This window comes from Hyperolius riggenbachi, chromosome 6 (assembly GCF_040937935.1).
Source record: "Hyperolius riggenbachi isolate aHypRig1 chromosome 6, aHypRig1.pri, whole genome shotgun sequence".
NCBI lineage: Eukaryota > Metazoa > Chordata > Amphibia > Anura > Hyperoliidae > Hyperolius > Hyperolius riggenbachi.
This window is the reverse complement of record NC_090651.1, coordinates 268,525,391-268,551,915: the sequence shown is the minus strand read 5'-3', so window position 1 is coordinate 268,551,915 and position 26,525 is coordinate 268,525,391. Positions and strand designations below refer to the sequence as shown.

Genomic DNA, 26,525 nt, shown 5'->3' with positions numbered 1-26,525 from the left:
ACATTGCGATTATTTTATGGTGAAACACTGCCACATTATGATTATTTGGCACCTATGGGGGGGGGGGGGGGGCCCATCCAAATTCTCACAAGGGGGCCCAGTGATTTCTAGTTACGCCCCTGACTACTACCTAAACTGGGGATACCTATAGACCTGGATATCTATACTGGGGACACCTATAGTATGTCTACATTTGGACACCTATAGACCTGGCTACTGTACTTATACTAATTATTTATATAGCGCCAACATATTACGCAGCGCTGTACAGAGTATGTATTGTTTTGTCACATAACTGTCCCACAGAGGGGCTCACAATCTAATCCCTACCATAGTCATATGTCTATGTATGTATCGTAGTCTAGGGCCAATTTTTAGGGGAAGCCAATTAACATTATACTTATCTGTATCGTATGTTGTTGGGATGTGGGAGGAAACCAGAGTGTCTTAAGGAAACCCACACAGACAAAGGGAGAACATACAAACTCCTTGCAGATGTTGACCTTGCTAGGATTCGAACCAGGAACCCAGCGCTGCAAGGCGAGAGTGCTAACCACTACGCCACCATGCTGCCATACTACTGTACTATATTGTACTTACATCTTCAGCAGTACTTCACAGAGTATGTAGTCATGTCACTGACTATCCTCTGAGGAGCTTACAATCTAATTCTCCCATAGTCTAATGTCCTACCATATTATAATGTATTTATATAGCACTGGCATCTTCTGCAGCACTTTGCAGAGAACAGTCATGTTACTGACTTTTCTCAGGGGAGCTCACACTCTAATACCTACCACTATTTTGTGCGAGAGAACACTGGCTAATGTGTGGGGTTTTTTTTTTTGGGCAGGGGGACATTTCCTACTTGCCTTTTTAAGGTCACTTTACTCATACCCGGGGAGAAACCATGGCCCCACTGACTTTGGGCTGCACTCTTACTAGGATATTTTAATTGGCCACACCCACTGTGTTATGGACACGCCCACTGCATTCTGTGGCCACGCCCATTTTTCGGTGCGGCGCGCTTCGCGCGCCGCCAACGTTCTCCTAGGGGGCGCCGTAGGTTTGGTGTGCCTAGGGGAGCCCAAACCCTAAATACAGCCCTGAGTATACCCATCAGTTCAAAAGTCGTAAGCAACTGCACACAGACAATGCAGAAAAAAGGGACGGAGGGAGGGGCTAAAAGTAACTAATATAGTTGTTGATAAATGGTTACTGAAAAAAAAGTTTTAAAAGTTGTATTCCTCTTTATTGAAACAAAAATACAAATAAAGACCCGACAGAACACAGATATGTCAGCAACAGGAGAGATAATCAATCCCAGAAGAGATACTTGGCAGAATTTTGGTATACATATATCATATGAAGACAGTAATGTGCTCCAGTGTGCCACGTTTATCCAGCTTGGTCTATTACACCGCTGTTAAGGTGGCCACACACCATACAATTAAAAGATCTATATTTACACCAATTTGATTAAAACGATTGGCTGTCCCTTGAAACATTTTAAGCTTTTATTTGTTGTCAACCAAGAAATGTGATTGAATTTTACTTTTTTGTCCGATTTTTTTGAGATTGGACATGTAAAATTCAGACCAATTTTATTAATAACTGTATAGTGTGTGATGGCTTGTGAAATTGTGTTAAACCAGGAAAAATTGTATGTAACTATTCAGTACATGCCAAACCTTTTATTCACTTTATTCTCTTGATTTTTCTAACCACCATTTTTTTTCAGAGTTTAGGATGTTTTATCCCCAAATTGCGACAATCTCGAAAATATGTGTGTGGGACTGTGTGGGAAAATTGCATCGAAATGTTCGAATCAAATCAAAATAAAAAAAGAAATGTAGCGTTTGTGGCCATCTTTAGAGTAGCAAAAATGGAGCTTATACCATGTAATATTTGTAATATTTGTGTAAAGTACAACAGAGCAGGAAACAATAAATGATTATATCCTGAGACACAACTCACATTGATTGATTGGTCTTGTTCCTTCAGATCCTGCATGCTGAGGATTGTGGACTAATGGTTTGTAAATTCCTTTTAAAATATATTATATTCCATTTTAATACTATTAGGGCAGATTTCAGACTTTTTACTGTTTGAAGCAAGCATTAAAAGGATATGCTTAAAATACTTGTTCCCCCTTAGTAAGAAGTTCAGCCTGTTTCTCTTTACTGCTAATCCCCTAACCCACCCCTTTATTAAGAAGTGTGACCACTTGCTGAACTCTTGTCTAATATGAACTGGTGCAAGGATGAAGATCAGGCAAATGGTCAATATCAGGTAAATATCAGTTGATTATTTCACCCAACACTAGTCTACTAGTATATGCTTAGCATTAGAATTGAGCACGACCAGATAGATAGGCTGTGCTTAGATTTATTTCAAAGGCACTTATTTCAATTGTAAAAGTTTGGATGCAGTAATGTTCTTTGCCAATACCACTGAGCCCAGATAGTGGCTAAAACTGCTGCATACACCAACATAACTACTAGGTATACTCGGAAAAGAAATTTATCAACAATGTAGCCAATCTGAAGCCACTCCATGATGATAGAGTCATTGTCTTGCTTCTTCAAATGCTTTTGGATAGATACAACTTCATTTTGTATGCTAAGAAGTAGTTCTAAAAGACGTGCCATTGGCAGTTGCTTGTAGTCATCATCGATATCGTCCTTATCCGAGAATGCTAGTTTCTCTACAGGAAAAAGAACCAAAGTTTTGATTACATGCCCCTCTTTTACCATAAATTTCTCTAGAGCTCCAGAAAAAGAAAATCTAATAAGACAACAGACTCAATACAAACAAGTGAAGAATAAAGGTTAGCCAATTTTCTATGCAGAATAATTAAAACAGATCCCTGTCTACTGTAAATCTATCCATGATGGACTGTACATGCAAAAAAGTAATAAGACACTTTTTTTTTTTTCAAAGTAAATGTCAACTGAAATAAACTGAAATAAAAAAACAACAAAACAGATGCTTAGCTACGAAGAGGGAAGGCTCTAGGTCCTATAGTGACTTCCTGTTCCTCTCAATGGTCCCTTCGTTTCATCGCTATCACCCCATTAGTAGTATTTGACCGATCAGTGAATACCGCTCTGTTCTGCTGTGGGAGGCTTTGGAAATCTTCAAAAGCCTGAGTCTTGTTCTTTTCTTTGTCAAGCTTTGTTGACCCAGGGTGAAATGGGCTGCCTCTGTTGTAATGAATACAAGTTATGCATACCCCCTTCAGGCGCGGTGTGCTTTGTTTACTCCTCACAGACAGTGTCTCTGCTCTCAGTTTCAGCTTGTCTGTGATGCAGTTTGTGAGGCCGAGGGAGAAGTAATACTGTATATACAAACATTACTTCCTTTCTAGCGGCCATGGTTTTTATTTGCAAACACTGCCTAAAACTGTCCCTCCTACCTCATGACATACTGAGTGTGTGTGTGTGTGTGTGTGTGTGTGTGTGTGTGTGTGTGTGTGTGTGTGTGTGTGTGTGTGAACTCATTGGTCCGGGCAGCGCAGGGCTCTGGCGGGGGGGGGGCCTCCTCCGCTGCTGCGTGCGGGCGATCGCCGCAGAGCGGCGGCGATCGAGCTGTGCACGCGGCTAGCAAAGTGCTGGCTGCGCGCACAGCACTTTGAATGGGGCGAATCACCCCAACAGACCCTGAGAAATCCTCCTGCGCGGCATAGCCCGAGCTCAGCTCGGGCTTACCGCCAGGGAGGTTAAATTAGATGTACAGTGTTCATTAAGCTTTTAAGTTTTTAAAGTTTTTTTTTTACCAGTGATGCTCTCCGTTTGTTCAGAACTGTCTTCCCTGGGTGCTACACGGTGTACCCAGTCCTTCAGGCAAACCAGGAGAGACATTTTTCCAAAGACCAATTTCTTCAGCCACTTAGAAACAGCTGGATGGAGATTTTGATTGTGGACTATTCGAACCATCAAAATGCTCTCCATTATGCTGATAACCATCATTAACATGCAAATTATAAAGTACACACCTACACAAACAGGGAATGAAAAAAATTAAGCCAAAACACTGGTTTGCTATTCAAAAAGCATCATATTCATTCTTTTACAAAATTCTTCAGATTCATACAGATTGAGAAATGGCATGCAGTTTCACATGCAGAGTCCCAAATAATGTCCTCCTGACAATTGCTTCATTGTAAACAACCACTTCCTCAGAGAGGAACACAAAAAAAACATATACAGTCAGTCCCTGAAAGTGTTAAAGCTTCTTATAGACCTGTGATGCCAACACCAAAGGTACTACACGCCGAGTGCATCCTCTCTTGGCGGTCAGCTGTGGTTGCCCTCTCCACTGAAGAGAGGCACATGGCTGCTGTACCAGCTCTTGAGAAACACAAACCAGAGTTTTTTGACCATTGATTACCACTGGAATTCAAATCTAGCTCCCAAATGAAATTAAACGTTGAGTTCAATCCTGGTGAACTACTGTCAAAACCAAACTGAAGGACATTTAGGGCATATTCACAGTGGAACATTGCATGTAATGCAACATTAAAGTCGCAACGCAGCATTACAACGCAACGCAACGCAAAAAAAGTTGGTAATGCACATTAATGCTATGTTACCATGGCATACAGTAGATATAGTGAATGAAAAGTATGCCTCTCTGTATCTGTTAATATCTGCATTTAGAGGTAACGCACTGCAAGCAGTGAGTTACCATAACGCAACATTTACAACACGACGTTAACGTCGCACTGTGAATGTTGCATAAGCTTAACATTACAGTGCATTATCCTGCGTTATAATTACTTTATAACGCAGAGCAATAACGTCCCACTGTGAATGCAACCGTAACCAACATTGATAGTGTGATGGAATGTTTATTGCAATCGTTTATCAGCCATTTAGACTTAGTCATAAGCGTTATAGTTACGGTTAAGCTTGAGTGTTAAGTGTTGGCCTTCAGTTTGGGGACAAATACAGTGCTAGACTTTTTGAAGGATTAAAGTGATAAGAGGTTATTGTTAGTGTTACATACAGTATAAATAATGGAGAAATGTAGCAAGAGTGTTAGTATTTTTTTTGTCTATTTTTAAGTGTGTGTATGTGTAGTTTTATATTAAGGGTTATGGGCCTGATGCACAAAATTTCAGTAATACTGCCATGCACAAACAGCGCACAACAATTCCGGCAGAAAGTACACTGAGTTACGCTATTAGCACAACATGTGGTACTCAAGCAACGCAACATTTGATACGAGACTAATTGTTAGTAATGCATGTTACCATAACAATGGTCACACAACTCGTGTACCGCTGGTTGCACTAAGAGAGTGACTCACAGTACAGTATGTGCTGCTGGAATTAAGGGTAATATTGCTGTGCGTTGTTCATGCAAGACAGTATTGCTGTGATTTTGTGCATCAGGCCCCTATGTCCAAGCATTGTCGAGCAAACAATCCCACTGTCAGGTTTACTTCATTTGTACACAGAAAAGCGTACCTGCCAGGTAGGCCAAGTAGGAAGTAGGATGCTAATTTCAGTTCCTGAACATGCCTTTGCAATTTTGTAAAGGGTAATTGTTTTATTGACTCATGAAAAGTTAACTTAACAGTTGAGTCAAATATATATTCAAAATTTTAATTCTGATGTAAAAAAAAAGTGAATTCTGATTTTGCCTATATCAGGCAACCATGTAACTGAGCTTATCTGAACAGAACTCACCACATTAGTCCCTGGTAGAAAGGCAGATATTGACTGCAGCCATGAGATTAATAGATGCTTGGTGCTTGGATGGAAAGCTATGGCAAATTTTGTCAAGATAATTAAGGACAGAGACGTCAGTAACAAAGTTCAGGATAGCTAAAGCTATGGTCTTCACAGTAGTAACATATGGCTGTGAAAGTTGGACTAAAAATAAAGAAAAAATTATGATTTTAATTTGTGAGTGTGGTGAATGCTACAGAAAGCTCAATGAACTGCTAGACGATCTAACCAGTCAATACTTATGGAAATAAAGCCAGAGTGTTCATTAGAAGGGTTGATACCATTATTAAAACTCAAATACTATGGTCATATAATGAGAAGACCGGATTCTTTGGAGAATTTCTTGATTTTTGGAAAAAATGAGGGCAAAAGAAGAAGAGGATGTCAGAAGCTAAGATGGCTAGAAATGGGCAGCTCTAGGAATTTTTTTGTAAGGGTTCTATGCAGGTGCTGGATCCACTGGTTAGGCAGCTGGTGACTGGCAAAAAACAAACGGGGATGACCATGCATCCAAAAAGTGGGCATGGTCATGAATGATGTATCATGGGCAGGCCAAAGTATACATGAACTTAGCAGAGGTGTAATTCACACTGGGCCTGCCCAGCAAAACTTTTGATAAAATGTTCTAGTTACCATACATATGCAATGGATTAGATTGTGAGCTCCTCTGACCTGACTATGTACACTGTAAAGTGATGTAGAAGATGTCGTTGTTATATAAATACATTATAATATTAATATGGTAGGACATTACACTATGGCAGGAACAGGGGCGTAACTAAGAGCCCCCCTGCAGAAATTGTGAGCGGGCCCCCCTCCCCTCCTCGTGGCTGTTTTTGGGGGGCTGGAGGGGTCGCACCATGAGGGGAAAGCTATGGCCACACTCGGCGGGGAGGGGGGAAGGTCCCCCCCCCTCACCTCAGGCTTTCCCCTCTGTGCTCCCCTCCAGCTTCAATAACTATACAAGACAAGTGCAGCGAGCGGAGCGGCGTGCAGTGGCCGGCATACATACCTTCCGTGCGTCCGGACGCGTCTCGCTCTATTGACTGACGCGATTTACTATATAATGAGAAGACCGTCAGTCAGTCACTAGAGCGAGAAGTGTCCGCGCTGGAACGCACGGAAGGTATGTTTGCCCACCGCTCTGCTGCACTTGTCTTGTATAGCTATTGAAGCTGGAGGGGAGCACAGAGGGGAAAGCTCAAGGTGAGGGAGGGGACCTGCCCCCCTCCCCGTCTCATGGTGTGACCCCTCCAGCCCCCCAAATCGGCCACGAGCGGGCCCTAGGGGGGGGCTGGGCCTCCCCGCGGGTGCATGGGCTGCATCCCCTATTGTTACGCCCATGGGCAGGAATTATTAGACTGTGAACAAATTACAAATAATTAAAAGTACAGCAACTATGAGGACTCCAAGTAATGACAAATGCAGCAAACGCAAGGCCTCAAAGTAATGAGAAATACAGCAATCATAAGGCATTCAACAATGACAAAAGCAGCACTCCTGATACCTCCAATTAATGACGAAATAAAGCAATAATTATGCCTGCAAGTAATGATAAATACAAAAACCATGTGGCTTCTAAGACAAATCAAGCAATTAAGATGCACATTAACCACTTTGCCGACCGCCCACTCATAACGCGTGTCGGCAAAGTGATAGCTGCAGGACCAGCAACACACATCTGCGTCACCGGCTGCAGGCTAATTAATTAGGAAACAGCCGCTCGCGCGAGCGGCTGCTTCCTGTCAATTCATGGCGGGGGGCTCCGTGAATAGCCTGCAGGCTGCCGATCGCGGCTCACAGGCTAAATGTAAACACAAGCGGAAATAATCCACTTTGTTTACATTTTTACAACGCTGCTAACAGTAGCAGTGTTGTACTAGATCAGCAATCCCCGGCCAATCAGCGGCCAGGGATCGCTGTCACATGACAGGCAGGAGCCTGTTAGAGGCTGCACAGGACAGATCCGTTCTTGTGCAGCCTCCGATTTCCGGGGCAGGGAGGGAGAAGAGGGAGAGGGGGAATCCTGCCGTGGAGTGGGATTTGAGGTGCCCCCCCCCGCCACCCACACGCATGCAGGAGCTATCAGACCCCCCCCAGCACATCATCCCCCTAGTGGGGAAAAAAAGGGGGCCATCTGGCCGCTCTGCCTGTTATTTTATCTGTGCTTGGGGCTGTAGAGCCCACCCAGCACAGATCTTAGAAATCAGCGCTGGTCCTTAAGGGGGGGGGCAAAGGCTGAGTCCTGAAGTGGTTAATATGTTTGCCACACAGTAATTGGCCAACAGTCTATGTCACTACTGGTTGAACAATATTACAGCAAGTCATTGTCAGGAATGCAGGATTTAATTTCCAAATTGAATATCTTGGTTGGTCATTATTTCATTAAGTGAGGGTGGTCAGAGAGAGAAAGATGGTTTGGGAGAGAGGGTAGGCAGAAAGACACAAGGTGGGAAGAGAAGTGAAAGGAGATGAGGTAGAGTGAGAGTGGGCAGAGAGAAGCAGAGGGTGAGAAAGGGTGGGCAGAGAAATGGAAGGAGAGGGAGGGTGAGAAACGGAGGGTAGAGGGTGAGTAGAGATATGGAATAGAGGGAGGGTGAATGAGAGAGGGAGGGCAGTGAAAGACAAAAGGTGGGCAGAGAGAGACAGAGAGGGTGGGCAGAGAGATGAACAGAGAGACAGAGACTGGGTAGTGAGATACAGAAGGTGAGAGAGGGTGGGCAGAAACAGACTGAGAGAGTCAGGGCCCTCTGGTCTAAGCATTGGTGGCTGGCATGTGCGTTCCCAGTGAGTAATGGGCTACTTTACAGCCTAATGGCCACCAGGTCACAACCACTAAGATTGCCCCACCAATGAGAAGAAGAACTGGTGAGTGATCCCCACATTGTGGGAAGGATGGGCAGGTAAAACTAGCAGGAATAACTGACAGGAAGTGATGGTAAGCCTGACTGGAAAGTAGAGACTTACAGGATGGACAGGAAGGTAGGAAGGAAGAACAGAATGGAAGGTAGGACTGACAGGATGGACTGGAAGGTACGACTGACAGGACAGACTAGAAGGTAGAATTAGGAGGATGGACTGGAAGGTAGGACTGATGACTGGTAAAACTAGCAGGAATAATTGCCAGGAAGGGATGGTAAGCCTGAGTGAAATGTAGGGACTGACAGGATGGACAGGAAGGTAAGACTGAAAGGACAGACTGCAAGGTAGGACTGACATTATGAACTGGAAGGTAGTAATGACAGGACGGACTGGAAGGTAGGATTCATGGGAAATAATGGAAGGTAGGACTTACAGGACAAACTGGAAGGTATAACTAGCAGGATGGACTGGAATGTAGGACTGATGACTGGGACAGGAAAGAATGGGAACTGGACTGACTGACAGGACAGACTGATGGACTAGGCTAACTGACAGGACAGACAGGTGGATTAGGCTGACTAACTGAACAGACTGGTTGACTGGACTGACTGACAGGACAGACTGGTAGACTGGACTGAAGAGCCTAGCGCTAGAACTTCCAGGAGGTGAGTGTAACAGGGTGGGCAGAGGGGTGGGAGGAGAGGAGACAGGGGGACTGGCAGACGCAGAGGGGAGTAAGAGAAAGACAGATAATGCCTAAGGTAAATAGAGAACAAGACAGGTTATATTACCCCCTCTTTTTTGGTAATTTACCCGATCTGGCTGGCTCTCTCTCTACTTCTCTCTGAAAGACACTGCTGGGCTGTGGAAAGACTCTGTCCTCTCTGACTCCCTGTGATACATGCTGGCTGTGGCTATATCTACCTGTCTGTGTCTCTTCTACCCTCCCTTGTTGGCATGTAGCTTACTGTCTTTGTTAAACTCCAGTGTTCACTGTCTGTCCTCTTTAATTTTTGACGCCAACCAGTAAAAGACACATGCCCAGCCAAGGAGCTAAAACAGTAGAGCGGCGGCACTGACTGTCTATAGCATTTAAAGTTGTGCATTTCTGCTACCTCAACAGCAATTCATGTGGGTGCTTTCCTGATGCTATGAAGCGACTTGGGGGTGCTCCAGCCTCGGCAAAAGCCCCCCCCCCCCCCCCGGTGCCACCTCTGTAGATATACAGTATATGTGAAGCTATGAACATGCCTATGCAACAGCTGAAAGAAGCTGTGATTAACAGACAAGTCTGGCATGCAAAAGTACATATGGTCACAAAGAATCAAATTTGACTAAATGAATGTGGATAGAGAGAAGGGCAGGGCATAATACCTGCATAGACATATTTCCTGATATATTGGCTATTTTGATAAAAAGATTTATGAAACTATGATCTGCTTTATATCATGACTGAGGAAGACAAACACCAATCAATACAAAGCTTGGGCTAGAGCTGACTATGGGGTTATATTGTAATAAAAAGTTGAAAAGACCAAACAGGGACACCAGGAGCCCCTTTTGGTGTATTATCGTAGGACAATTGGCCGAATGTAAGAGTATATAATACTCACAACACTGGGTTGCTATTAGAGGCAACCATTCAGCTAGGCATGTGGGGAAATCCTGCCCCCACTCGGTCTTTCCAGGGGTAGGTCACTGCTCCTTTAAAAATCCTTCACTTCAAGGATGTTGTGAAGACCCCACTTAGTGGGGTGACGTACAAGATATCGGGAGATCAGAGGCGTCTTTAAAGTCGGTTGTATCTTTAAATGGCACAAATTTATAAAAAAGATTCTTGCCTACCCTACATAAGGAATTTGCCTCTTATGTAAAGGTAAAGTATTTTATTGATGGTAAGCACTTCAGACAACGCGTTTCACGGCTTAAACCACTTCCTCGGGTCAATTGGGGTGCTAAGATAAGATAAAAAGGGTCTGGGCGCCCAGACCCTTTTTATCTTATCTTAGCACCCCAATTGACCTGAGGAAGCAGTTTAAGCCACGGAACGTGTTGTCTGAAGTGCTTACCATCAATAAAATACTTTACCTTTACATAAGTAGCAAATTCCTTATGTAAGGTAGGCAAGAATCTTTTTTATAAATTTGTGCCATTTAAAGATACAACCGACTTTAAGGGCGCCTTCTATCTCCCGATATCTTATGGGGTTATATTGTAATATCAGGTTGAACTCACTTACCTATTAGAGGTGTTCCGGTTGCTGGCAGTTGATCTGATGCGTAGCTGAGGAAAACTGAGTAGCCTAGAAGTAAGGTAATTTTGAATGAAACTCTCTCTCCACTCTCTGGGGGGAGGTAAAATCCTACAATATCCAAAATCATGAGAAAAATACTGGGCAGAATCACATTCACAGTGTAAAACATGGTTCTCCTTTTCATCACGATCTGTAAGTAAAATAGTAATACAAGGGATTAGCCCATCATATATGTATTTGCTCCGTGCTGGCAAATTGCATTACATATTAACTACAGTAATAATTCTCCAAGAAATAATTCAAAACTGTCTCTGTCCTTGTCTCCCCAATGCACTGTCTTGGCAACTTAATCAATTCATTTGGGTTTCAATACCACTTGTATGTGGACGTGGATGATACACAGCTGTACCTTTACAAAACGTAACTCCCTCCTTGTGTATTTCATCCTGACTGTTTGTCTTCTGTATCCTATTTCACGACCTCTCGCTTCTTAAAACTTATGAGTAAAAAAATAACTATTTTTCTTTCCACCATCTCTGTCCACTTCTCTGCCTGAAATAAAAATAATGTTAATAGCACCCCTATAACTTTGGTTCCCAAAGCACGGTGCTTAGGGGTCATATTTGACTCCTCTCTCCTTTATTCCTCACGTTCACTCCATAACCAGCTCCTGTTATCTCCAACTCAAAAACATATTTCGCACCCAACATTTTCTCACTCAGGACACTACTAAAATGTTAAAACTTCCTCTTAATATAACTCGCTTGGACTATTGTAACATACTACTGTACTTTGTGGACTACCAACTAACAAACTGGCACATCTCCAATCTGTACTGAACTTGTCTGCTCATCTCATCTATCTATCTTCCCGCTCTTCATCCGCTGCTTCTCTCTGCCAAGCTCTTAACTAGTGTTGGGCGAACAGTGTTCGCCACTGTTCGGGTTCTGCAGAACATCACCCTGTTCGGGTGATGTTCGAGTTCGGCCGAACACCTGACGGTGCTCGGCCAAACCGTTCGGCCACATGGCCGAACTAAGAGCGCATGGCCGAACGTTCCCCGAACGTTCGGCTAGCGCTGTGATTGGCCGAACGGGTCACGTGGTTCGGGCCCGAACGCGCTCTGATTGGCCGAACGGTCACGTGGTTCGGGTAAATAAATACCCGAACCACGTCATATCTCCGCCATTTGTCTGTGGGTTTAGCTTTGGGTAGGCAGGCAGGGTAGTTCTCTCTCCAGCCACGCTAGCCAGGGTCCCCCCCAGTCATTGTGTGTCGCTGCTGGGAACAGTAGTACACCGCTCGCTCAGCCACACTATATATAGCATTGTTTACTGCCACTGTGTACCTCGCTCAGCCACGCTATATATATAGCATTGTGTTTTCTGACACTCTGTGTACACGGCTTAGCCTGACTAATATAGCATTGTGTGTACTGCCACTGTGCACCTCGCTCAGCCACGCTATATATAGCATTGTGTGTACTGCCACTGTGCACCTCGCTCAGCCACGCTATATATAGCATTGTGTGTACTGCCACTGTGCACCTCGCTCAGCCACGCTATATATATAGCATTGTGTTTTCTGACACTCTGTGTACACGGCTTAGCCTGACTAATATAGCATTGTGTGTACTGCCACTGTGCACCTCGCTCAGCCACGCTATATATAGCATTGTGTGTACTGCCACTGTGCACCTCGCTCAGCCACGCTATATATAGCATTGTGTGTACTGCCACTGTGCACCTCGCTCAGCCACGCTATATATAGCATTGTGTGTACTGCCACTGTGCACCTCACTCAGCCACGCTATATATATAGCATTGTGTTTTCTGACACTCTGTGTACACGGCTTAGCCTGACTAATATAGCATTGTGTGTACTGCCACTGTGCACCTCGCTCAGCCACGCTATATATAGCATTGTGTGTACTGCCACTGTGCACCTCGCTCAGCCACGCTATATATAGCATTGTGTGTACTGCCACTGTGCACCTCGCTCAGCCACGCTATATATAGCATTGTGTGTACTGCCACTGTGCACCTCGCTCAGCCACGCTATATATAGCATTGTGTTTTCTGACACTCTGTGTACACGGCTTAGCCTGACTAATATAGCATTGTGTGTACTGCCACTGTGCACCTCGCTCAGCCACGCTATATATAGCATTGTGTTTACTGCCACTCTGTGTACACCGCTCAGCCAGACTATATACCGTTGTTTACTGACACTCTGTGTACACCGCTCAGCCAGACTATATACCATTGTTTACTGACACTCTGTGTACACGGCTCAGCCTGACTATAAAGCATTGTGTGTACTGCCACTGTGCACCTCGCTCAGCCACGCTATATATAGCATTGTGTTTTCTGACACTCTGTGTACAAGGCTTAGCCTGACTATATAGCATTGTGTGTACTGCCACTGTGCACCTCGCTCAGCCACGCTATATATAGCATTGTGTTTACTGCCACTCTGTGTACACCGCTCAGCCAGACTATATACCGTTGTTTACTGACACTCTGTGTACACCGCTCAGCCAGACTATATACCATTGTTTACTGACACTCTGTGTACACGGCTCAGCCTGACTATAAAGCATTGTGTGTACTGCCACTGTGCACCTCGCTCAGCCACGCTATATATAGCATTGTGTTTTCTGACACTCTGTGTACACGGCTTAGCCTGACTATATAGCATTGTGTGTACTGCCACTGTGCACCTCGCTCAGCCACGCTATATATAGCATTGTGCTTTCTGACACTCTGTGTACACGGCTTAGCCTGACTAATATAGCATTGTGTGTACTGCCACTGTGCACCTCGCTCAGCCACGCTATATATAGCATTGTGTTTTCTGACACTCTGTGTACACGGCTTAGCCAGACTATATAGCATTGTGTGTACTGCCACTCTGTGTACACCGCTCAGCCAGACTATATAGCATTGTGTTTACTTCCACTCTGTGTCTGCTGGGCCTGGGAACAGTAGTACACCGCTCACCCGCCACTGTATAGCATTGTGCTCTGTGTCGCTGCTGGGAATAGTGGTACTGTATAGCATTTCTGTACTGCCACTGTACTGCTGCCAGTCAGCGTGTACTGTAAGGATAAGTGAAATGAGGAAGAAATCCGGTGAAAGAGGAAGGGGCAAGGGAAGAGGTGTTTCCCCTGACGGTTCACGTACAGGCCACAGGGGAGCACCCAAGAAAACCCACTCAATACCGCCCATGTTGTCCAGGACAACAACCCTCACAAATCCAAAAGAACAGGACCAGATAATTACTTGGATGACCTCTCAAGCGTCCAGCAGTGGGTTAAGCAGCACCAGCACATCACGCACGAGGTCCGAGTCCTCAGCCAGTTACAAGGAGCCAGTGGGCACAAAGCTGACACAACCGGCAGCGACACCACGCACACAACTGCCAGATAACCAGTCCTATGAATTACCTCAGGACACAATGGGGTATTCGCAGGAGCTATTCCCAGCCCAACAAACTTCCACCTATGAAAGGTCAATGGAGGAACAGCCAGAAATGTTGTGCCCGGATTCACAACCATTAACTGTGGGAAATGCACCGCGCACTGAAATACAAGGCGAGTCCGAGGAGGACTCAGAAACACAAATCCCAGAGCAAGTTGGGCAGGAGGGGTTGCAATTGCAGGAGGTCGGCCGACAAGATCTGGAAGACGACGTTGGAGTGAGCTGCGCAGAGGTTGTTCTGGGGAGCTCTACTCCACGGCGGCGGCCTCCCACAATGACATATGACGAGTTTGAGGAGATGGAAGAGGAGGGTATGGACAATGTGGACAGAGACCCAGATTTTATTTGTGAACGAGAACATCGCCGTCGTAGCAGCAGCACAGATGAGTCTGTTGAAGAACCCACTGCTGCACGAGTTCGCCTTGTGCCACAAGGTAGGCGGCGCGCAATTTCAGGCACCACAAGCGTGGAAGTTAGAGTGAGAGGCAAAAGAGGAGGAAACAGAAATCGCCAGCAAGGAGGCAGGTGCTCCAAAGTCTGGGCTTTCTTTGAAGACTGCACTGAGGATGTTACCATGGCGATTTGCAAGGTGTGCAAGACTTGCCTGAGCAGGGGGAAAAGTATTAACAACCTCTCCACCACCAGCATGAGCCGCCACATGCTATCCAAACATCCCACTCTGTGGGCAAACGCGGCAGGACAGGGTACCAGCAACACTGCCTCCCTTGGGTTCACCAGACTCACCACCAGACCCGCCTCAGCAGCAGCAGTAGCCCAGCCATTGCGTGGTTCACAACATTCACAAACATCAGACGACGCTGACACTGTCACTTTCCGGAGTAGTGCTCTTGAGGTCTCCCAGTGTTCATCAAACACAACAACCAACAGCCCTTCCGTGTGCAGCGCTACGGTTCAGTTGTCTGTGTCGGAGATGTTTGAGCGCAAGAGGAAATTGCCAGCAAATGACCCCCGGGCCGTGGCAGTAACAGCCAGCATAGCCAAGCTTCTGGCCTGCGAAATGCTGCCATATCGAGTGGTGGAGACAAACAGCTTCAAGGGCATGATGTCAGTGGCCATCCCACGTTACGTGGTTCCCAGCCGCTACCACTTTGTGCGCTCTGCAGTGCCTGAGTTGCATGAGCACGTGGTCAGCAAAATAACCCGAAGCTTGAAGAATGCCGTTGCCTGCAAGGTTCACCTCACCACTGACACCTGGACGAGTGCGTTCGGCCAGGGTCGATACATCTCCCTTACCGCGCACTGGGTGAACCTTATGGAGCCTGGCAGAGATTCCTCACCTGCTACGGCGCGGGTGTTGCCCACGCCGCAAACAGCTGCACCGCCGTCCCTCCCACTGGATAACAACAGCAGCACCTACCTCTCTGACTCCTTCTCCTCCAACGCATCTCAAAGCTGTACCTCATCCGGAAACGCTAACCCAGCAGCAGTAGGATCGTGGAAGCAGTGCAGCACAGCTGTTGGCATGCGTCAGCAAGCGTTGCTGAAGCTGATCTGCCTTGGGGATAAGCAGCACACAGGGGAGGAAATTTTGAAGGGAATAAAGGAACAGACGGATTTGTGGCTGGCACCGCTGGACCTGAAACCGGGCATGGTTGTGTGTGATAATGGGAGTAATCTCATTCGTGCTTTAAGGTTGGCTAAGCTGACACACATCCCTTGCCTGGCGCACGTGATGAACCTAGTAGTTCAGCGGTTCCTGAGGACATACCCAGGCGTGGCCGATCTTCTGTTGAAGGTGCGTCGAGTGGCCAAACATTGTAGAAATTCCAGTACTGCTTCGGGGGCACTCGCAAGATGCAGGAGCGCTTCAATCTCCCCCACCATCGCTTGCTGTGTGATGTCCCTACGCGCTGGAATTCTACGCTGCACATGCTAGCCCGCTTTTGCGAGCAGAAGAGTGCAGTGGTCCAGTACATGACGGCGCAGTACCGAGGCGCATCCGGCCAGCTGCCAAGCTTCTGTGGATCCGATTGGGCCAACATGTTGGACCTCTGCCAAGTCCTCCAAAATTTTGAGCAATCCACGTTGCTTGTGAGCAGTGACAACTCTTCAGTCAGCATTACCATACCACTGCTGTGTTTACTGAAGAGGTCGATGTTAAAAATCAAGGAAACAGCTGTCATGATGCAACTGGGGGAATCTGAAGGAGAAAACGATCAGCGTGATGGTACCAACATCAGGCCATCCGCCTCAGGGAACGCTGGCCCCAGCAGCTATGACGAAGAAGAGGAGGAGGAACAGCTGGAGTTGGAGCAGGAATTTCATGCCACCACTGACGAGGGCCAGAGCGGTGCACGTTGGACTTCCACAATTCAACGCGAATGGTCAGCAGAAGCAGACCAGGAGGAAGGTGACGACTATGATGCATCACAACAACTATCACAACGCTCACAAGAGGATGATGAGGATTCTGGTAGGACTCTGGCACACATGGCTCAATTCATGCTAGACTGCATTGAACGTGACCCACGCATTGTGCGCATTCTGGACAACACCAATTACTGGGTTTATACCCTTCTGGATCCACGGTACAAACACAATGTTCCAAAACTGCTTGAAGAAAGAGTCAGACAGGTCAAAATGGAAGAATACCAGCAGGCCCTTGTGGAGACTTTAGAGAGGAGATTGACATCCTCCCCCTCCTCTAGCCAGTTGTACGCAGACAGACTGACTTCTGCAAACCCAGGACGACCAGGAGGGCAGCAAACAACGCAAGCCGCAGCTAGTACCCAAAAGGGAACGGTATCGGCAGTGTCCTTGGAGTGGGAAAATTTTCTGACACCCATGCAGCAGCAGCCCACTGAACAGCAAGCGTGCAGATCCACCTCCAACACCGATCGCCTGGAGAAGATGGTCAAGGACTACATGTCAGATGACGTAGCTGTGTCGAACAATCCATCTGCACCCTTCAACTATTGGGTATCGAAGCTAGACACCTGGCACGAACTGGCAATGTACGCAATAGAGGTGCTGGCTTGCCCGGCAGCCAGCGTTATGTCGGAACGCTGTTTCAGTGCTGCCGGAGGCATCGTCACAGATCGGCGTATCCGCCTCTCTACAGAAAATGCAGACCGTCTGACTCAAATTAAAATGAATCAATCCTGGATTGGAAATGACTACGCAACACTCCAGGACCCCAACCAAGTAACATGACCAATGAACATCTGGGATGGTGTAGCGTTTCCAGTCCCTGTTTATTGAACCTCTCATCTGTATTACATTTATGACTGCATGGCGGCAAAAAGCATTGCTGCTATATCCGCACGCTTTTTGTCCTCATGCAAGGCCTGGGTTGTTGTGTCTCAAAAACCGTGGCCTTCTCCTCCTGTGCCTGCTCCTGTTCCATCACGTCTGCTGCTGCTGGGTTAGCGTTGCCGCGTGGTCCCTGTTTATTGAACCACTTATCTTTATTACATTTATGACTGCATGGCGGTACAAAGCATGCTATCCGCACGCTTCTTGCCCTCATGCAAGGCCTGGGTTGTTGTGTCTCACAAAGCGTGGCCTTCTCCTCCTGCGCCTCCTCCTGTTCCATCACGTCTGCTGCTGCTGGGTTAGCGTTGCCGCGTGGTCCCTGTTTATTGAACCACTTATCTTTATTACATTTATGACTGCATGGCGGTACAAAGCATGCTATCCGCACGCTTCTTGCCCTCATGCAAGGCCTGGGTTGTTGTGTCTCACAAAGCGTGGCCTTCTCCTCCTGCGCCTCCTCCTGTTCCATCACGTCTGCTGCTGCTGGGTTAGCGTTGCCGCGTGGTCCCTGTTTATTGAACCTCTTATCTTTATTACATTTATGACTGCATGGCGGTACAAAGCATGCTATCCGCACGCTTCTTGCCCTCATGCAAGGCCTGGGTTGTTGTGTCTCACAAAGCGTGGCCTTCTCCTCCTGCGCCTCCTCCTGTTCCATCATGTCTGCTGCTGCTGGGTTAGCGTTGCCGCGTGGTCCCTGTTTATTGAACCACTTATCTTTATTACATTTATGACTGCATGGCGGTAAAAAGCATGCTATCCGCACGCTTTTTGTCCTCATGCAAGGCTTGGGTTGTTGTGTCTCACAAAGCGTGGCCTTCTCCTCCTGCGCCTCCTCCTGTTCCATCACGTGTGCTGCTGCTGCTGCTGCTGGGTTAGCGTTGCCGGTCCTTGTTTATGGAACCTCTTATCTTTATTACATTTATGACTGCATGGCGGTACAAAGCATGCTATCCGCACGCTTCTTGCCCTCATGCAAGGCCGGGGTTGTTGTGCCTCACAAAGCGTGGCCTTCTCCTGCACCTCCTCCTGTTCCATCACGTGTGCTGCTGCTGGGTTAGCGTTACCGGTCCCTTTTCCTGGAACCTCTTATATGTATTACATTTATGACTGCATGCCGACAAAAAACATGTTACCTGTGCAAAGAAAAAAGACATTTCCCGCATTTAAAAGACAGTTTTCCCTTTGAAACTTTAAAATCGATTTTCTCAAAAACTATAAGCTCTTTTTGCTAATTTTTTTTTCCTCTTGTACCCACTCCCAAGTGCACATACCCTGTAAATTTGGGGTATGTAGCATGTAAGGAGGCTTTACAAACCACAAAAGTTCGGGTCCCCATTGACTTCCATTATGTTCGGAGTTCGGGTCGAACACCCGAACATCGCGGCCATGTTCGGCCTGTTCGGCCCGAACCCGAACATCTAGATGTTCGCCCAACACTACTCTTAACCAGAGGATCCAGTTCCATTCTTAACTCTAACTTACAAAGCCCTCCACAATCTCTCTCCTGTGTACATCTCATTACTAGTTTCCAGATACCAACCCAAACACAATCTCTCTGCACATGACCTCCTATTGTCCTCCCCTAGAATCACCTCCTCACATTCACGTATACAAGATTTCGCACAGGCTTCACCCCTCCTCTGGAATCCTTTGCCACAACACATCTGTCACTTCCCAAACTTTGATATCTTTAAACGTGCCCTCAAAACTCACTTTTTCCATCAAGCACATGCTCTACCTAAGGCCAGTTCTTCTTTTGACCTCTGGCCAAGTTGTACTTCCTACCAGATAAACTAAAACACACTGGCTTTAGGTATGAATATTATACTACCCCACCTCTTGGCCCCCCTATTCCTTTAGATTGTAAGCTTACAAGGGCAGTGCTCTCTCCCACATTTGTGTTTTGGATTTTGTTACACATTTATTCTTAATCATTCTGTTCCTGTTATTACCAATTCTGTACTTTGTACTGATTCTGTATTTTGTACCAACTCTGTATTTGTATATTGGTGTAAATCATGTGTCTGTATTATTTTGTACCCCATGTTTGTTTCTTACTTTCTACAGCACCACGGAATATGTTGGCGCTTTATAAATAAATAATACTTAAAAAAAATGATTAAAGTAATTTGTTACCATCATTGTTTATTTTGGATTGAGATATTTAACCACTTGAGGACCACAGTCTTTCTACCCCTTAAGGACCAGAGCCTTTTTCTCCATTCAGACCACTGCAGCTTTCACGGTTTATTGCTTGCAGGGGTGCCGCCAGCATACAAGCAAGCCAAGCCCCCGCTTGGGGCCTCACACTGCGGGGGGCCTCGCTCTGCTGCTGCGGGCGGTGGGTGTGCGGGCACCAGGCGGAGCAGCGGTGAGAGAGAATTTCCCACTTACCTTCCTCGATCCTGCCAGCTTCTAACTACTTCCTGTCCTGGCGTCTGTCGCTATGGTAACAGCACCCCCTGTGATGATGTAACAGCATGTCATCACTGGAGAAGCTCTTACTGATGCAACGCGCACTGGGAGAGGCTGAAGATTGAAGCTGTGTGCAGGATCCAGGCAGGTAAGTGGAAACTCCCCGTCGCTGTGCACATCCTCCTGGCTATAGGGTGAGCGGGGGGGGGGGGGGATCTACCTATCTAACCTATATTGAGGGCATATACCTAGCTAACCTATACTGGGGGCATATACCTATCTAAGCTATACTGGAGGCATATGCCTATCTAACCCATACTGGGGGCATATACCTATCTAACCTATACTGGGGGCATATACCTATCTAACCTATACTGGGGGCATATACCTATCTAACCTATACTGAGGGCATATACCTATCTAACCTATACTGTGGGCATATACCTATGTACCTTATAATGGAGGCATATACCTATGTAACCTATACTGGGGGCATATACCTATCTAATCTATAGTGGGGGCATATACCAATCTAACCTATACTGGAGCAAATATACTGGCTACCTATATTGGAGGCACCTACCTATCTAACCTATACTGGGGGCAACTATATGGGCTAACTATACTGGGGTGGGACCTATAGCTGGCTACCTATACTGTGGGCACCTATACCTGTCTCCACGATGGGGGCACATTTTACGCCTCACCCTGGGTGCAATTTAGCCTAGAAACGGCTAGTATTTGGCTCCACCCACCAAATACTAGCCACACCCATTTTGGCCATGCCCATTTTTCTGCTGAGGTGTGGCTATCCATTTTTTTCCGTGGATGGGGGCCTCAAGTTATTGACTGCTTGGGGCCACCAAAACCTTAGCTGCACCCCTGATTGCTTGGTCATACAACCTACCACCTAAATGAATTTTACCTCCTTTTCTTGTCACTAATACAGCTTTCTTTTGGTGCTATTTGATTGCTGCTGCGAGTTTTAGTTTTTATTATATTCATCAAAAAAGACATGAATTTTGTCAAAAAATATTTTTTTTTACTTTCTGTGCTGACATTTTTCAAATAAAGTAAAATTTCTGTATACATTTTTGTCCAAATTTATTGTGCTATTGTTTCCATTTCTTCTAACTTGCGACAAAAAAAAAATAAATCTGCCACGGACTCACTATGCTCCTCTCTGAATACCTTGAAGTGTCTACTTTCCAAAATGGGGTCATTTGTGGGGTGTTTACTGTCCTGGCATTTTGGGGGGTGCTAAATTGTAAGCACCCCTGTAAAGCCTAAAGGTGCTCATTGGACTTTGGGCCCCTTAGCGCAGTTAGGCTGCAAAAAAGTGCCACACATGTGGTATTGCCGTACTCAAGAGAAGTAGTATAATGTGTTTTGGGGTGTATTTTTACACATACCCATGCTGGGTGGGAGAAATATCTTTGTAAATGACAATTTTTTGATTTTTTTTTTACACACAATTGTCTATTTACAGAGATATTTATCCCACTCAGCATGGTTATGTGTAAAAATACACCCAAAAACACATTATACTACTTCTCCTGAGTATGGCGATACCACATGTGTGGCACTTTTTTGCACCCTAACTGCGCTAAGGGGCCCAAAGTCCAATAAGTACCTTTAGGATTTCACAGGTCATTTTGCGACATTTGGTTTCAAGACTACTCCTTGCAGTTTAGGGCCCCTAAAATGCCAGGGCAGTATAGGAACCCCACAAATGACCCCATTTTAGAAAGAAGACACCCCAAGGTATTCCGTTAGGAGTATGGTGAGTTCATAGAAGATTTTTTTTTTGTCACAAGTAAGCGGAAATTTATTTTAATAGTTTTTTTTCACAAAGTGTCATTTTCCGCTAACTTGTGACAAAAAATAAAATCTTCTATGAACTCACCATACTCCTAACGGAATACCTTTGGGTGTCTTCTTTCTAAAATGGGGTAATTTGTGGGGTTCCTATACTGCCCTGGCATTTTAGGGGCCCTAAACCGTGAGGAGTAGTCTTGAAACCAAATGTCGCAAAATGACCTGTGAAATCCTAAAGGTACTCATTGGACTTTGTTGCCCCTAAGCGCACTTAGGGTGCAAAAAAGTGCCACACATGTGGCACCACTGTACTCAGGAGAAGTAGTATAGTGTGTTTTGTGGTGTATTTTTACACATACCCATGCTGGGTGGGAGAAATATCTCTGTAAATGACAATTTTTTTATTCTCTTTTACACACAATTGTCCATTTACAGAGATATTTCTCCCACCCAGCATGGGTATGTGTAAAAATACACCCCAAAACACATTATACTACTTCTTCTGAGTATGGCAATACCACATGTGACACTTTTTTGCAACCTAGGTGCGGTAAGGGGCCTAACGTCCAATTCACAGGTCATTTTTAGGCATTTGGATTCTAGACTACTCCTCACGGTTTAGGGCCCCTAAAATGCCAGGGCAGTATAGGAACCCCACAAGTGACCCCATTTTAGAAAGAAGACACCCCAAGGTATTCCGTTAGGAGTATGGTGAGTTCATAGAAGATTTTTTTTTTTGTCACAAGTTAGCGGAAATTGACACTTTGTGAAAAAAAACAAAAACAAATCAATTTCCGCTAACTTGTGACAAAAAATAAAATCTTCTATGAACTGGTCATACACCTAACAGAATACCTTGGGGTGTCTTCTTTCTAAAATGGGGTCACTTGCGGGGTCCTATACTGCCCTGGTATTTTAGGGGCCCTAAACCGTGAGGAGTAGTCTTGAAACCAAATGTCTCAAAATGACCTGTGAAATCCTAAAGGTACTCATTGGACTTTGGGCCCCTTAGCGCAGTTAGGCTGCAAAAAAGTGCCACACATCTGGTATCGCCGTGCTCAGAAGAAGTAGTATAATGTGTTTTGTGGTGTATTTTTACATATACCCATGCTGGGTGGGAGAAATATCTCTGTAAATGGACAAATGTTTGATTTTTTTTACACACAATTGTCCATTTACAGAGAGATTTCTCCCACCCAGCATGGGTATGTGTAAAAATACACCCCAAAACAGATTATACTACTTCTCCTGAGTATGGCGATATGACATGTGTGACACTTTTTGCAGCCTAGGTGCGCTAAGGGGCCCAGCATCCTATTCACAGGTCATTTTGAGGCATTTGTTTTCTAGACTACTCCTCACTGTTTAGGGCCCCTAAAATGCCAGGGCAGTATAGGAACCCCACAAGTGACCCCATTTTAGAAAGAAGACACCCCAAGGTATTCCGTTAGGTGTATGGTGAGTTCATAGAAGATTTTATTTTTTCGTCACAAGTTAGTGAAAAATGACAATTTGTGAAAAAACAATAAAAATCAATTTCCGCTAACTTTTGACAAAAAATAAAATCTTCTATGAACTCGTCATACACCTAACAGAATACCTCGGGGTGTCTTTTTTCTAAAAAGGGGTCACCTGTGGGGTTCCTATACTGTCCTGGCATTTTACGGCCCAAAACCGTGAGTAGTCTGGAAACCAAATGTCTCAAAATGACTGTTCAGGGGTATAAGCATCTGTAAATTTTGATGACAGGTGGTCTATGAGGGGGCGAATTTTGTGGAACCGGTCATAAGCAGGGTGGCCTTTTAGATGACAGGTTGTATTGGGCCTGATCTGATGGATAGGAGTGCTAGGGGGGTGACAGGAGGTGATTGATGGGTGTCTCAGGGGGTGGTTAGAGGGGAAAATAGATGCAATCAATGCACTGGGGAGGTGATCGGAAGGGGGTCTGAGGGGGATCTGAGGGTTTGGCCGAGTGATCAGGAGCCCACACGGGGCAAATTAGGGCCTGATCTGATGGGTAGGTGTGCTGGGGGTGACAGGTGGTGACAGGAGGTGATTGATGGGTGTCTCAAGGTGTGATTAGTGGGGGGAATAGATGCAAGCAATGCACTGGCGAGGTGATCAGGGCTGGGGTCTGAGGGCGTTCTGAGCGTGTGGGCGGGTGATTGGGTGCCCTAGGGGCAGATAGGGGTCTAATCTGATGGGTAGCAGTGACAGGTGGTGACAGGGGGTGATTGATGGGTAATTAGTGGGTGTTTAGAGGAGAGAACAGATATAAACAATGCACTTGGAAGGTGATCTGATGTCGGGTCTGCAGGCGATCTGATGGTGTGGGTGGGTGATCAGATTGCCCGCAAGGGGCAGGTTAGGGGCTGATTGATGGGTGGCAGTGACAGGGGGTGATTGATGGGTGATTGACAGGTGATCAGGGGGGATAGATGCATACAGTACACGAGGGGGAGGGGTCATCAGGAGTCCCCAGGGGGCAGTTTAGGGAATAAAAAAAAATAGCGTTGACAGATTGTGACAGGGAGTGATTGATGAGTGACTAGGGGGGTGATTGGGTGCAAACAGTGGTCTGGGGGTGGGCAGGGGGGTCTGAGGGGTGCTGTGGGCGATCAGGGGGAAGAGGGGGCAGATCAGTGTGTTTGGGTGCAGACTAGGGTGGCTGCAGCCTGCCCTGGTGGTCCCTCGGACACTGGGACCACCAGGGCAGGAGACAGCCTGTATAATACACTTTGTATACATTACAAAGTGTATTATACACTTTGTAGCGGCGATCGTGGGGTTAACAACCCGCCGGCACTTCCAAACGGCCGGCGGGTTGTCGTCGTGGGTGGGCGGAGCCAGTTACCGGGGAAAGCGCACGTCACCAGTGACGCGATCGCTCCCCCGGCATGCCGAAAGGACGCAACGCCCATGGGCGTATTGCGGTCCTTTCGGCGTCCACTTTGCCGCCGCCCATCAGCTGTGGGCGGTCGGCAAGTGGTTAAATCAAAAGAATATTTGAAATAATACCACAAATGAAAATGGCATAGATAAAAATGGTGATTTCCTTAGAGGGTACCTAAAAAGAAAAAAACTTGTGTCAGGTTTGATACTTAAAGGGAATCTGAAGTGAAAATAAACTTATGAGATAATGAATTGTTCTGTATGTGTAGTAACAGCTAAGAAATAGAACATTAGAAGCTCAGATATGAGTTTCATCTTGTTTCCAGTACAGGAAGAGTTAAGAAACTTCAGCGAATGCGCGCTGCGGATGGTGATTGAAATCTACACCCTGCCAGCCAGGAGCCCACCATAACAGGGTGTAGATTGCAATCACCTTGGTCGGAAAGTAGTTAAATGTCCAAAGGAAATTTCAAAGGAAAAAAGTAATGCATGTCATTACCGCATTTAAATGTATACTATTTTCCTTTGAACTTTTAAAATTGATTATCTCAAAAACTATAAGGTCTTTTTGGAAAATAGTTTTTTTTCCCTTGTTCCCACTGTTCTACTTAATATATCCTGCAAATTTGGTGTTGATAGCATATAAGGGGGCTTTGCTAATAACCACTAATGTCGGCGGGATTTAATCACCAATACTTTTTCATTGGAAACATTAAATTTGATTTTCTCAAAAACTATAAGGTCTTTTTGAAATGTTTTCAGTTGTAGCCACTGATCACCTTTATAATCCATGCAATTTTGGGGACTGTAGCATGCATGGGGGCTAATCCGTGATCACAGCCGTGATTCCGGATATTAGAGGCAATCACGGAAAAAATCGGAGTCAAATTCGTAAGTCAGTTTCAAATCCAGAAAAAAAATCAATTTTTTTTAAAATCATAAGTCGAATCCGTGATCGGGGGTATCTGAGCATCATTGAACCTGACAAAGTCGAAGCATTTTGCTAAACAACCTGTTGACAGTTACAGAAGGTACAGGAATCACTTTGCAGTTTGCAGTGATTGCCTCTACATGGCTGTTCAAAAAAATCATAGGAAAGGGTCCCAATATTTCTCACAATGTTATTTTCATGTATGTAATATTTGAAATTTTCTGTCGAATCAGTTCTCTAAAGCCTGCTTTTGGTTAAATAAAAAATAAAAAAAATGTCTTTTCCCCAAAGGATTATCACTAAATTTGTTCACGTCTGTAGGCTACCTATATGCAATATATTGCACAGAGCTTGCCAGAGCTCAATTAACAGCAACTCAACCACAAATTTGCACAGTACAGCAAAATGATCATGGGGTCCACTGCAGATCGGCACCCGCCCGCACTCTTTTGCCCCCCCCCCCCCCTTATTCCTGCAATAGTGGACAGTCATCTCAACTCTTCTTCCTGCACACCCTCCACCATAAAGTAGAAAATCGTATGCCTTCAAATCCCTCCCCCACACATAGTGATCAGTAACCTAACGCTGCAATACCATCCCCTTCATGTATGCTGATGAATAGGTTTCACAACCTCCCCTCCCCTTGCAGAGAAGTACACAGGGAGCACTTTGATAGTCACCTGATCTTGACTCTATATTGAGTCTCCTCTTCCTCCCAGAAGCCACACTGTATACTGACATCATCCTCCGGCTCCCAGTCATATGAACGGAAACCAGAAGGTGATATCAGCATATAGCACAGTTCCCGACTCAAGAGGAAGAGGAGCCCTGATGCAGTGTCCAGATCAGATAACT

At 45.7% G+C, this 26,525-nt stretch overlaps 1 protein-coding gene across 5 annotated transcripts in view; it reads right to left on the bottom strand.

Annotated features, from left to right (window-relative positions):
- Positions 1-1,303: 1,303 nt before the first annotated feature.
- Positions 1,304-26,525, bottom strand: part of LOC137521479 (5-hydroxytryptamine receptor 3A-like) — a 169,767-nt gene continuing 144,545 nt past the window's right edge. For 4 of the 5 annotated variants that reach the window (XM_068240796.1, XM_068240798.1, XM_068240799.1 and 1 more), the window contains 3 exons: positions 10,839-11,043; positions 3,779-3,997; positions 1,304-2,707 (listed from right to left, as the gene is read on the bottom strand). In XM_068240796.1, the coding sequence (XP_068096897.1) occupies positions 2,409-2,707; positions 3,779-3,997; positions 10,839-11,043 (723 nt within the window). In that variant the 3' untranslated portion in view covers positions 1,304-2,408. The remainder of the gene's footprint in view (positions 2,708-3,778; positions 3,998-10,838; positions 11,044-26,525) is intronic. The other variant, XM_068240801.1, reaches the window with a different exon arrangement.